Source organism: Alligator sinensis, unplaced genomic scaffold (genome assembly GCF_000455745.1).
Source record: "Alligator sinensis unplaced genomic scaffold, ASM45574v1 scaffold313_1, whole genome shotgun sequence".
Taxonomy (NCBI): Eukaryota; Metazoa; Chordata; order Crocodylia; family Alligatoridae; genus Alligator; species Alligator sinensis.
The window spans coordinates 1,776,376-1,790,421 of record NW_005841939.1 but is presented as its reverse complement, the minus strand read 5'-3'; the positions used below and the strand labels follow the sequence as shown (position 1 = coordinate 1,790,421).

Sequence of the window (14,046 nt, the reverse complement as noted above, 5' to 3'; positions counted from 1 at the left end):
CCCGGCTGTGCTGGAGGGCAGCGGGGGGCTCCACGGCTGCTGGGGGCTTTTGGGGGGCTTCGGGGGAGCGGGGGTGCAGCGAGCTTTCACCCGCGCGTCTCTCGCTGCTTCCGAGCCTAACTGGGCTTTTTTCCCGGTCGGCGGGCCCTTTTAAACTGCGCGCATGCGCAGTGGGCCTGCTGTCGAGGAAGCTGCTCTTAGGGCAATAAGGGGGCCCTGCCCGGGATTTGGGGGACCCTGCCCTACTGGAGGGGGACAGGTGAGTACCCCCCCTCCTCTCTCTCTCCCTGGGGGGTGGGGGGGGTGGAATAAGAAGATAGGAATATTAGCTAATAACTGTTGGTTCCTTATGTGTATAGGAAAGTCATAATGAACATGATTTTGCTAACCTCAGATAATCTCTCCTTGTGTTCTCAGCATGTATTAATGGCTTTCCTGGAATGTCTATAATGTCTCCATTGATTGAGAGAGTATGTGATATACACCTCATTTTCAGAGTGCACTGTCTAGTGTAATGACTTTAAGGAATATTTGTCTAGTACTGATCATCAAGAAAGACAGTCTGGGAACTCTCCAAAGTACCACTTTGCCTTGTCATTGGCTGTCTAATTTGGAATCCAGCTGAACAGTCTCACCTATATTTGCAAAGTTCTGTAAATGAACTGGGCACTTTCCATTGCACCAACTGTTTTATGCTGCCCTCTCTATCCACTGTAAAGCCCAGCTACATTCAGCAATTCACTTTAGCTGACAGATTCAAGGTATGCTTTTTCTATGAGGATTATTTTAGTGATAAATGGAGTATTGTTCTTAACTTGACTCCTGTCTATTCACTCCTATGAACTCCTAGGTCAAGTGTTATGTTGCCTTTTTTCTTAAGGTGTATGGACCAGGAGTGGTGTATAGATTGTAATGCAGTAGAACTTAGCTAGTCCTTCTGTTTCAGCATAGGCTAGCTCTATTCGAGTGTAGCTCCCCATTCTTCCCTTCCAAATACATATCGCAACAAATATTTTTTAGTTAAGAGGAAACTTTTTACAGGTTTAATCAAAGGCAGATCCTTACTAAAAGGCCAGATTTGCATTGTAGTTCTGGATTCAAATTCCATGCGACACGTGAAGCCAAAACCTTCATCATAACACTCCTGGTTTTAGAGGTTCAAAGTCCAGATTTTCATAACTTGTTCAGGGATGCTGAGATGGAGAAAGTAGATGGTTGTTTGGGGATTTTCAGATACTTATTTTTGTTTTTTATTGAAAAGGCTAATTTTTTGATTAAGTAATGTTTCCCATTCATTTTGACCAACTTCCAATGAAACACAGGCAGGGTTCCAACAGAATTTGTGCGTTTTCCCCCCAGTTCACGTTAATGGGCTGTTTTCTGGCTCTGTAGCTTTAGTGGTGCCTGCCAGATGGGCTGCCCCACAGATGGAGATTTAAAGTCTCCCATTTCTCTGCAGTGGAGCTAGGGTTCTGTGGATCAGAACCTGACATTCAATATGTATCTTGGATCTCATAAACTCTGCCTGAAGGAGGATTAAGGCCTGCTTCCCATTCTTGTGGAGCAGACCAGAGAGATCCCTGGGAGCTGTGAAGTAGTTGTATTCTGAGTCGCTCAGTTTTTGTAATCTTTCTGTTCATCAGCTGCACTTACCATTGTGATGGAGCAGATGACCCTCCATGGGGCCATACTAACTGGCCTAAAAGGTACCATGCAGACTCAGGTTTTCTATATAATAGTACCATATTGATCCAGTTGTGGGTTGATCTTACGCTTAAAGTCTACTGTGATTTTTTTTTTTATGGGACTTTTTGAAGTGGGGACAAATGGTTTACTTAGCATCATAAAAATATAGGATATGTTGTAAAATCATTACCTTCTCTAGCCTTTTGCAAAGCTGGAGTGTTGCAAGAGTGGGAACATCAGGTGTTTTAATGTCATCATAATGACCTTATTCTTATCTGGGTGATCAGGGGAAGGTGCCATATTTTCTTGTGTGCAACAGATGTCCTGGAAATTGGAGCATGTGTAATATGTGAGACAAACAATGAGAGGTCTTATGTGGGAAACCAAAAGTAACATCTACAGTAATCCACAGGGGGTACAACAGTAAGCAGGCTGGACTCCCTAGCTGCTGCCACTCAATTACTCAGTCAAGAACATTTTTTTTTCTCTATTCTGCTTTTCAAAAACAAGGCTTGTGTTATATTCTGGGGCATGTCATATGTGAGAAAATATAGTATTTAGATTGTATGGTAGCAGAAGATATGCATTAAAAATGGTAAGGAAAGGTAATTTTTAAATGAGAGAGGAGGTTTGGTAGGAAATTTGATTCACATAGGGCCAAGAAATGGCCTTCTGTAAGTACCATTTATCTAGGAAAAGTGTCTTAAGATGTTTGTAATTATTAAACTATGAAGGGGCAAGTTTTACAGATTTTATTACGGAACAGCACTGCTGAGTCCAACAGGAAAGTGCAGTTGCTAACTGACTTTTTACATGTAATGATCTATCCTAAATAGAGGATTAGAAATGATAAGCCCTTGCCCTCAATAGGTGTCAATAGCAGACAAGGCAATAGAAAACAAGAGTTCTGCTTACATGTCTTTTTAGTGTACGTTAGACCACACTTCTTTAAAAATAATTACATAATCCATGTGAATAACTTGCATCATGCTTCATGTCAGAAGATGGGACATTTCTGAAAGAGGATGAAGTGGTTGATTGCTGGCTACCAAAGACCATTAGTGCTACCAGTAGGTTTCTACTACTTGTTGGTTGAAGCACAAACCACAACTGTTTAAAAAAATGTTTAGAGATCTTTAAATGAGTCTTACTTTTTTTTTTAAGCTTGTCCATGTAAGCTAATTATATACTACGCCACAATAATTGTATTTATTTTTGTTAAATAAGCTGGAGTAAAACTCTGCAGAATGAACAACTTAACTCCCCTTCAGTTGCTCCGTGAATATAGTTATTTATCTGTTTCTCTACTTTGACTTTTCATACTGTTCAGAATTGGATGTCTGTCAAATAGTAAAAAGTTATGCAGCTAAATAGTGAGATAAAGTGGATTGTTATTGTAATCATTGTTTGTTTGACTTTTATCTACAGGTTATGCATTCAGTGAAGATGGTGAATATTTTGCATATGGTCTGAGTTCCAGTGGGTCAGATTGGGTCACAATTAAGTTTATGAAAGTAGATGGCCTGGAAGAACTTTCAGATACATTAGAAAGAGTTAAATTCAGCTGCATGGCTTGGACCCATGATGGAAAAGGCATGTTCTATAACTGCTATCCAAAACAAGATGGAAAAAGTGATGGTAAGTCAGTCACATATCATCGGTTTGTTGTGGAAAATTGACTACACCTTGTCTTAGGTGGCTTGTGTGGTAGTGGCTAGAGAACATTTCCAGAACAAGTTCTCCAAAGAAATGTCTTTAGAGAGTTGAGAAATTTGCTAAATATGCTTTACCTCTTTCTATTCTAACTCTACTCTACAAAAGACTGTTTGGATTAGTTTTCTGCTTCTACGTTGCACTGCAACTGCAAAATACTGTATTTATTTGAATGCATGTTGAGCTCCCCCTCCACACACACACATCATCATGGGGGTGGGGGAAAGCCCCTCATCTTATATTTGCATATAAGGAAATCTCATTAAATATATTCTCTATCATTAGTTGCTGCCAAAAGCAACATGTGCTTAGTAATGCAAAACATCTATGAAGTTTGATCAAATGCAGCTAACGCTGAGCATGACTATGAAACGTGTGACCCATATTGGGCAAACATACTTATGGGAAGTCTCTCTCAGCACCAACTTTTTAAAGTCATGGTGAGCCACTACACGGACTACATTTCAACTTCAACTTCATTCCCACTGCTGAGCTGTGCCTTTCTTTACCATTTCCAATGATCCCTACTTCTTCATGAGCCTTAAATATCTGGCAAACATCACCAAATGGGCCCCAAAACAGTTCACCCAAAAACCTTCTGTGGCTCCCTCTCTCAGCCTGTTGCATATGATCAGTGTGGCCCTGACATCCAGGAGGTGGGGCTGACCAGGTTGCCCTGTGCCTCATTTGCATATCAATTTTTGGAGGGCCCCAGGATGCATGTCAAAAACACTTGGTTCAAGTCATGAGTGGAGGATCATGTGAATCCTTTGTGGGGGTATCTGGAGCACACACATGCTGAGCAGTGCTGAGCTGTGGGGTCACCATGGCTTGAAATGTTGTTGACGTATGTTGTTATTTTAGGAAAATATTAATGTTTTCTAAAAAAAAACCAAACCTTTTTCTCGTGATACCAGTATCTTTTTAGTCAGTTATACTGTTTCTTAGATGGCAAGACTATAAATGTCATCTTGTATTTACATGATTCCAATACCCTTTAAAACCTTTTGACACTCATTAAATACTGTAAGGTATTTCATTGGTTTTTCCAGAAAAAAGAGTATGAAAGCAGAGTCCTCAGATTCAGAATATTCATCATGCATGCATCTCCTCCTTGCTGCCCTGCCAGCATACTATCCTGTCATGACTTGTACAGTAAAAAGAAGAACGGCACCTGACCCAAAGCAATCTATTACAGTTGAAATCCCTGAATAGTTCCTTTTTCCACAAATGTGTGTTCCAACGTACGGAGGTACAGCCGAAAAGTTTCTTTTTTTGAAATTTTAAATGTATTTTTATTGAATACTAATCCAGTCCATTTAAATTTCTGAATTGTTCCAGGCACTGAGACCTCCACTAACCTACACCAGCAGCTCTTTTACCACGTACTTGGGACTGAGCAGTCAAAGGATGTTTTATGTGCTGAATTTCCTGATGAACCAAAATGGATGGGTGGAGCTGAGGTATGATATGTACCTTATTGTTGATCACTATATATGTCGCTCAGCCTTTTTACTGAAGCCAGACAGTTTAACCTTTTTCATTTAATATTTGAACATTTTTTTAAGCTTGAAAGTCAAGAACTCAAAAGTTAAGAAATAGCAGAAGTAAGGTTGCCTAAGTAACTTTCATTTTATCCCCCATGTTTTTATGTATTACAATATGGCTATATTTAGGTAATCACGTAACAGCCCATCCCATGGACCCATAAGTCATTCAAAGTCCAGGACAGATGCTACTAATTTACTGAGGAGGTACAGAATCATAGGGTTCAGAGGCAGAAGGCATTATTCCTAAGCCATCTCTGCATGCTGAATTCTGTTTTCCTTTTTATCATTCAGTCTGTGACTCCATGCTTAATTACTTCATTAAGAGTAATTGTAACCATATCTGAGGGTTTCACAAATATTGATTTACTGTATTTACTCAAATTTAAGATGACCCTGAATGTTAGATGACCCCCCAATAAATAGATTCTGCATATTGAAAATTTATAAATGTATAATCATTTTGCATGTACGGAATCAAATTATTGGAGGATCATCATTTGTCCCTCTCCCCACTACTGCAGATGGTAGAGGGAGAGGTGATCGAGGGGGGCAGTAATGGGGCAGGTGGTAGGGGGCAGGCAGTTGGGAGCAATATGGATGCAGTGGGGCAGACAGTGAGAGGCATGCAGTGAGAGGCTTTCTCCCTGCTGCCTGCCCCTCCCAACTTACTCCCACATTTTGCTGGCCCTTGCCCACAGCCTCAGGCTGCCCCAATTTCCCATTTCCCTCTTCCCCCTCCTCCACCCTGCTTCTGCTGTCTCCCCTCCTCCCATTCCCCCCCACCAAAGGCTCTCCCCAGTGACTGCCCCTCCAACCCCCCCACTCCATTCTTATCGCAACCTGGAGCATGGAGCATGGCTTCGGCCTGGACCTGTAGCAGTGAGGCGGAGCGGGCACTGCTGCTATGGGCCTGGCCTGGAGCATGTGCTCCAGGCTTCAGGAAGGACAGAGCTTGCCGGCGCAAAGCAAAGGTAAGGAGGAGGGCAGCAGAGTGGGGGAAGAGAGGTGGAAGCAGTGCAGGGGGCAGAACTGGGAGCTGCAGGGGAGGAGTGGCGGGGTGTGCACAGGTAGCAGGGGGAGGTGAGGGGGGGCAGGAGATGGCTCTGGCTTCAGCTCCAGGTTGGGGCCAGAGCCACAGCAGCTGCTTGCCTCCCTGCTGCCTCATGCTTGGCTGAAAGGCAAGGGGCTTTTTCCCCTATGTTAAATGGGGGAAAATCTTGTCTTCTAATCAAGAAAATACAGTACAGCTCAGTTCTCATTGACCTTGGGTGCAGCTATGATTTCTCAGAAATTAGTTGGGACCCTACAGTCTGATTTACAGAGGTAGCAAAAATATGAGGAGAATTTTATCCAAAAAGGACTTTTCCCCCTATTTGAAGCCACAGCTTTGAGTTAAGCAACCAGGCTCTATATACAATGCAGGGGGAAGACTTACATCCTTAAGAAAGGGATCTACAGCATGCCAAGGGAGAACTGTAGCTCTAGACCAGCTCTGGGTATGCTCGCTCATCTTGCTTCCTTTCTCTGGTCCAATCAATATCTGATTACCATAGTTACAGGAATAGAAGATGACCCTGATTATAAGACAAGTGCCAATAATTAGATTCTATATATGGGAAATGTATAAATGTGATATAATTTTCCAAGAACAGAATCTAATTATCGGAGATTTGCTTTTATTTGTCCCCCTCCCACTGCTACAGCAGGGAAAATGAATCTGGAAGATCAGGTAGCCCTTTGCTCTCTGTTTCTTCCCCCGCACCTTTATCCTCTGGCGGCCTCTTGCCCCTCCTTACTATCAAACCTTGCTGTCCCTGAGCACGTGGAAATGAGAAGCAAATTCAAAAACAGTAACCTTGAAATGAAACATGGCTTTAGCAATTTGCATGTAGTACCCATGCACTTATAGTTTGTACTACATATGCTTTTATTTCCAAAAAATATTATTATCTAGATCTAGATAGATAGATAGATAACTGTACCTCTACCAACCCGTCAAGTGACTACTGTTGTTCACTTGACAGACTAAAACACACTTTACCAGTTAAAGTATTTTAGTCCTGTTACAAAGTTCACACTGTGCACCCATCACTATTCCTATGCTTTCACTTGCCATCATCATATTCACCCTCATTGTCATCACTGTCCTCACAGCTGTCCTCATTGTCCTCTTTGGAGGGCTTGCCTCTGAAAGGTCTATTCCAGTCCCCTCTCCACCATATGAGGTCCACTATCTCTTTCCTGTCGTCCTCTTGAGTCTTCCTATAGTACCAGCACATTTCACTTAGCCCCATTTTAATACAGTCCTTGACTATGGGGTCCAAGTGCCTATTTGTGAACAGATTCCTGATTTACCACAGGGCATACCTAAAGCAGAAAATTACCTGGTCATAGTGGCCTGTCAGGGGCCTTTGCTGTTTGGTCAAGTGCCCATACAAGACTGCTTCTCTGGCCAGGATTCTGAAACTTGTCATTGCCAGGGGTGCACATACATTCTTCCACAACTCTCTGGTGTATGGGCAGTCCCAGAAGAGGTGGTTGATTTGTTTCTGCCTGCCAGTGGCAGGTTAGCCTCAGACAGTTCAATGGACCTCAGTACAAACTATGTGTAACATTAGTCCAGAGCCTCATGATTTACCACGTTGCACATTGGCCTGGGCCCCACCCAAGTCAGCAACGTTGGAAATTACAGTGACCCTCAGCTCAGTACAGCTCAGTACGTGTATGTACTCCAGATCCCTCCACACAAAGAATCCATGCGCTAAACAGCCCGCATTCATGACTGGAACCTGGTGTTCTTGTAACAAGTCCTGGGGGCTTCAGAAATTTATATGCAGATGAGGCGCAGGGCAACCTGGTCTGGCTTCACCTCATGGAGGTTGCAGTCACACTAATTGTATGCAACAGGTTGAAAGAGGGGGTAACAGAAGAATTCTGGGTGAATTGTATGCAATGTCATGGCTCACCATGATTTGAAGAGTCAGCAGTGAGGGAGATTGTGCTTAATGGGAACTATCATATATCTTATTCAGATGGGCTACATTAAGCTATTTTTGTGGTTGGTTTCCATTACCATGTTTTCCCAATGTGGGCCATGTGCTTTACTTTCATACTCAGTGTTTTTGTTGTATTTAATCAGCTTCATAGTTGGTTTCCATTGCTGAGCACATGATGCTTTTGGCAGCAGTTTAATGATAGACAATGTTTTTAATGAGGTTTTCCTGTATATGATTATAACACAAGGGGCTTTTTTCCCCTGCTAATTGGAAGGAAAAACTTCATTTTGTATTTGAGTAAATGCAGGATTACATACAAAGTGGAACAGCTTCAGTAGGAGCAGTTGAGAGCACTCCTGTTCACAAATAACCTCGGTGCTTTCAGTTCTGGGTTCAAATACTGTCAGACAGGTCTCTGATATTCTGGGTTAGTGCTCTAATAGCACAGCAAAAGCATAGTGGTAGCACCACAAGCTATATTTCTGGCTTTATTTTTGGACTGTGATCTGGTAGATGTTCTTACAGCATGCATAATTGGAATGAACTCTGATTACAGAGGCAAAAGAATGCCTAGTTTGCAGACATTAATTGGTTGAGTGATGGGGTAAATGCTGTGGGCATGCCTGGATGCATAATTTTAGGCACATAAGCTTTTATAACAAGGGTTTTAGGTTCCTCCGTGGTTTGTTTGCAAGTAACCAAACAGGGGTTTTAAGGATTGCACTTCTGAAGTTAAGCAGGCCTGAGTTCTTTTAGGGATTTAGCCCTCCTTGAATGTTTCAGTTTAAGTCAATTCCTAGTATAACATAGCCACTTTTCCAGAAGAAGTTATCAAATTTAGTTCTGCAGTACAGCATTCAATGGACTTAGTCATGAAACTGTCCTTTCTCTTCCTGCAGTCTCCTCCAAACAAGTCTTGTTCATTATCCTGTGTGAACCTGCATAATTGTCCATGTGTCCCTTCTTTACGTAAACTGTAGTAGTATAGCCATGCTTCATTGAGGTAGGCATTTGTTAAACCAAATATTATGAATTTTATTTAACTTTTTGTTGAAACCTATTCACTAGCAAAAACAAAACAATATAAAAACTAGAAGATTCATGGAGTTAAATTATCAAAAGGATGAAATTTAGAAATTGCAATCCTTATTTTCCTATTTTTGTAAATAAACTGGCACCTTTCTCTGGTGACAGATGTCTTGTAGTAATGTACCCACTGATTCATACTGGTGATGCACATTATTGTTGTTTCCCTGGTTTTATGAAATATAAAGTACAAATGATATCCTGAAAGTTAATTTCCCTTTTGGGCACTGGGGACTGACATAATACAGGTATCTTTTTATGCTAGCTTGGGGTTGACTGGTAATGTTTTGTTCTCCAGAGCAAAAAGTTTGACCCATGGGTTACAGAACAGTAGTTGGTGACTGTTCCCTTCTCTAGGTTGATGGGAGAAATTCCTCTAATAGAGTGGAAGAAATAAGAGAGGCAAGGCAAGTATCTCTTGATGTTAGAAATGCAGAGCTGAATATGAATGCTGTGAGGAAGGTTCATCTGTTTTCATGCTGAAAGGCAAAGGGCCTGTTTCATGAGGTCCATTTGTCTTTGAGGACTGTATCCCTGTCATCTCTGCACCTGACTGAACTGGTTTCATGATCACAAAGGGGAACTTGACACACTTCCATACTAATGAAAAATATGGTTCTTTTACTGGAAAACTTATCTTTGACTTGTGATAACAAGAAGATACGGCCCATAGTTTGAATGATCAAACATACTCTCTGTCATTTTTTGTAGCAAGAATTTCTTTACTTGTACAGTATGAAAACTAAGAGTATAGGGAAGCTACCATATTGAAAGAGGTTGCTGCTTGCTGTGAAGAGAAGCAGAAAAGGTAATGAGTAGAAAGACTTGTGGTTAATGTTGAATTATTGTTTAACTTACATTTGAGTACTGTCTTATGATTGTTTCTTTAAGTTCTAGGAGAGATCAATTTAAAAAATCCTATATTTGGGAGGGAAGGAGGGTAACTGGTGTTTAACTTAAAAAATTGAATCTGTAGCTAGTCTGTGGCTTCATACATACATTACAGCCAGAAGTTCAGAGAGGTTAGATCAAGTAAAAAAAATGGCTGCCCTGTCTAACTTGGTAATTAGATAGATGCCAGGAGTCTAAGTCAAGGTAAGTCAGGGGTGGGGTGGGTGGGATAAGGGGCTACTGGGGAGGGATTGGGGAGATCAGGGCCCCCCACTCCCACCCCCAGCCACCAAACTTCCCCCACTCCAATTGAAGTAAGTCAGGGTGGGTGAAGGGGCAGGCAGATGGGGGGGTTGGTGGCTTTACAAGTGGGGTTTGATGGAATCAGTGAGGCTGGTGGCTCTGCAGTAGGGGGGCTGTTGGGATTGGAAAGAGCTTTCTTCCCCTCCTCTGACCAGGAGCTATTTTTAGCCCCCAATCCTTCACAGCCCCAGACAAACAACTCCCCTGGCAAACCGATTCCCCCACCCCCCATCTTCCCACCCTGATTTACTTCAGTTGCCCCCCGTCAGTGGCAAATGCTGATAAAACCAGCACTGGGAGCAGACTGGAGGTTTAGAAGGCTCAGGGAAGTGGGTGGGACTGGCTGGCTCAGGGAAGTGGCAGGGGGGTGTCCATGTGGGCATGGGGGGAAGGACTGGGAGGTAAAAATAACCTGGTACTGGGAGCAGGGTATGAAAAGCTCAGCTGTGGGGGTGGGGCCACCTGCTAGGCTTTCCCGGCCCCAAGGCTGCGCTGGGAACATGTACAGAAGTTCAGTTAGACTCGTCTAGCAGAACCCAATCTAACAGTGCATCTCCAAGGTACGGTTAAATTAGATTGATTAATTTAGACCTCTTCAACCTTCCTGGAACTTCTGTACAGTTCTCACTTAGATTGACCCAACTAGGGATCTGAGTGTAAGGTCTGCATGTGGGTAAACTAAGTTAGATCAGGTAGCTGTTTTTAACGAGATCTAACCTCCCCCTGACCTTCCCAAATGTTTGTATGTACTCTGTATCAACTGTCCAGCAAAACAAAGGTTTGAAGTCTCAATTCAGAAAATAACAATGAACTCACTTAAGTGAAAGAATAAGCTTATTACAAATTGTGTAGTTAGTAAAAATGTTACTTATTAATTTTAATTACTAAAACTCTTTTAATTGCTATAATACAATAATTTTAGGTTGGTAGATCCGATCCTCTCTCTCAACTGCTACTCATTTTGTAAACTATAGGGAAATAAAACTAGAATCTCTTTTTGATACGAGGTCTTTGGTATGGCCCCATACAAATCTTATCTGGCAAAATTTGAAAGTATGCTTGAAAATAGAAGAGACAAAGTTTCATTGAAACAAGAAAGACAGTACCTTTAAAAACAGATGCTGTAAGCATATGAAATATTTACTGGTGTCCTTGTCCTTCCTAATGATCTGATTTTCTCTTAATGCGCTATCATCCCCTGCAATGTAACCCTGAATATCTAGTTAAGAGTTGCATATTTAATTAAATAGAACTGTATTTTATTCAGAGTTTTATATACAGAGTATTAGTGAAGTAACAAAAGTATGTTTTTATTGCATTTGGCTTGACATGGCCAATACAGTGAAAAGAGCTGGTTCCTTTTCCATTTTATACTTTCAAACTGTGCAAAACCTCTAACTGTTAAGTTGCAGAAGTATAAGACTCCACTTCCTTGTTCATTATTCCGTGCTACAGCTAGCACAACTCATGCAGTGTGATTTGAACATAATCTGCCAAGTTTGAAAATGTCCTTTGTAAAGAAATATGAATATGCTTCCAGCTCCCCACATATATTTATTGTTTGAGAGAAACAATTCAGTTAATTTTCATTATGACTTTAGAGCTCTATTGAGGGTAGAAGGAGAATCATTCATCTAACTTCCCAATAGAGGGCAGTGTGTAACAAATTTCTAAACGTTTTGTCACAAAGCATCTTCTGAAAAGAGGAAAAACTCACTTGTCATATTACAAGTGTTTGTGTAGCTCAAGGGTTCTCAACTTTTTTTAGATTCAACACACCCCTGGATAGACCCCTTGGAAAATGCCATCTAAGTTTGCACTCTTTTTTTTGACTACAGAAAGATAATAGAGCAATTTTTCTGTGGCAAAGAAGTCTGAGAGACTAAAACTATGGATTTCGATTTCAAATATCTGGGTTTATCTTGTGAATCGTGTTTGTAAACCTACCAGTACTAACATTGTGTGGCACCCCGTGTCACCCTTAAAAGGATTTCAAGGCACCCCAAGGTGCTGTGGCACCCTGCCTGAGAATCAATGGTATAGCATATTCTTGTTTTCTTTACAAACTGGTACAGTATATATCTCTACTGCAGCTAGTGTTTTATTTTCAAAATAAAATAATAAGGTAAAAGTCTTTCCTAGTTGATAGCCTTAAAGAACCACCATTCTATTATTAGAAAAGTTAACAGAATAAAAAAACCCATAAAACCAAAACATAAGCCTTCCTATCCAAATTTGCCAGTATTGAAACAAAAAACATGTTTATGATAGGGTTCAATATTTGACTGGTCAAATAAAGTTTGGTCAATTGACTGGTCAAATATCGGTCAAAAATTGTAAAAAATTGACAACAAGTCTAGATAATACACAGAAAAAGTACATTTTTTTCCATTAAGAAATGTATCAAAAGCAATAAAAGTAATATTTCTGTCAAGAAAATGACAAAAAAGTAAAATTTTCAAACATGTTTTTTGTAAAATTGCTATAAACTTTGACTGGTCAAAAATATGCTGTCAATTGACTGATAATTAACAATATTTGACCAGTCAATTGACTGGCTTGCAACCCTAGTTTCTGGTATGCTCTCTTAATGCATTATATTTGGGCTCTGAACTGCAAAGTGAAATATGTTTTAATGTTAGAGCTGTCAAATTAGGCCTTGTCCACACTAAACTTATTTTCTGTAAAAGTACCCTTTGCCTTTTGTTATTACAACTGGTGAATTTGAAATTTTTTATTGGAGTAGGTAAAGAAACTCTTTTTTTACTACAGTTATCCTGACTAGGCTCTGCTTAAAATTCTGGGGGTATTTCTTGCTGTTAAAATCCCAGACTATCTTAACTGCTTCAAATAGATAAAAATAAGAAATAATAATTTGTCTGGCTAGGTACCAGACTTCAGCATTTAAGCACCTTGCAATGTATCAAAAGCAAAGAGGAAGCTAGTGCCAACTTGTGAGTACAGAGATACACTTGTTAATACCCTGCAATCTTGGGAGGCTGCCAGTTGTACTCTGCACTAGCTTTTGTTTTTTTAATGCGTTTGAGTATGTGTGTGTTTCTGTCCTTTTCCAGACTCTCTCTCTCTAAACCTCTTGGGGCATAACTCAAAAAGCACATGTACATGCAAATACTTAAACTGAAGTGAGATTACTCTTGGGCTTAAAGTCAAACCTGTTCTTGAGTGTTTGCAAGGTTGAGACCTTGGTTTGTTACCGCCTGGGATACAGGCTGTATCTAGCTCTTGTATTTGCCTCGAATGGGGAAGAGGAAGAGGTGAGAGCTCATCCTAATGTGTTCCTTTTCGAGTTCTGCCATAACAACAGAGGCCATAAGCAGACCATCAAGAAAGTTAGCAGTCTGGTCCGATGACTATTGTCAACTGCCACCCTAAAGATTAGTTACAGAATGTATTAAATATAAAACTGGACCACAAATCTTAAAGTACAGTAGCTGTTTGGTAAAATACTCATTCCACATGGAGATGGTTATTAGGGAGTAACTACTATATTTAATTGTTAATTAATTGGCTGAAAAATGTATTAAAGAAGCCTTCACTGCAGGAATGTATCAGAGCACCACTGTAAAGTGTCACTCGGAGCGTTCTTAAAGTGTTCCATAGCATAGTATGTAATGCTAATACTGCTAATGCCATTTTAACAGACACAGCAGCTTTGCATTGAACTGTCAGCAGATATAATGGGCCATCTCTGAACTATCTTTTGCTAGTCATGCTGGAATATAGCTTACTTTTTGCTGTTGACATCACCATGGCTTTTGTGCTCCTAGGAATTAAATACTGTGCATGTGGCTGCTGGCTAT

General features: G+C 40.8%; 1 protein-coding gene across 1 annotated transcript in view; it reads left to right on the top strand.

Moving 5' to 3' along the window:
• Positions 1 to 14,046, top strand: part of PREP (prolyl endopeptidase) — a 206,686-nt gene that overhangs the window by 12,880 nt on the left and 179,760 nt on the right. Inside the window, exons 6-7 of the mRNA XM_025199242.1 lie at positions 3,115 to 3,324; positions 4,741 to 4,862. Coding sequence (XP_025055027.1) covers positions 3,115 to 3,324; positions 4,741 to 4,862 — 332 coding nt within the window. The remainder of the gene's footprint in view (positions 1 to 3,114; positions 3,325 to 4,740; positions 4,863 to 14,046) is intronic.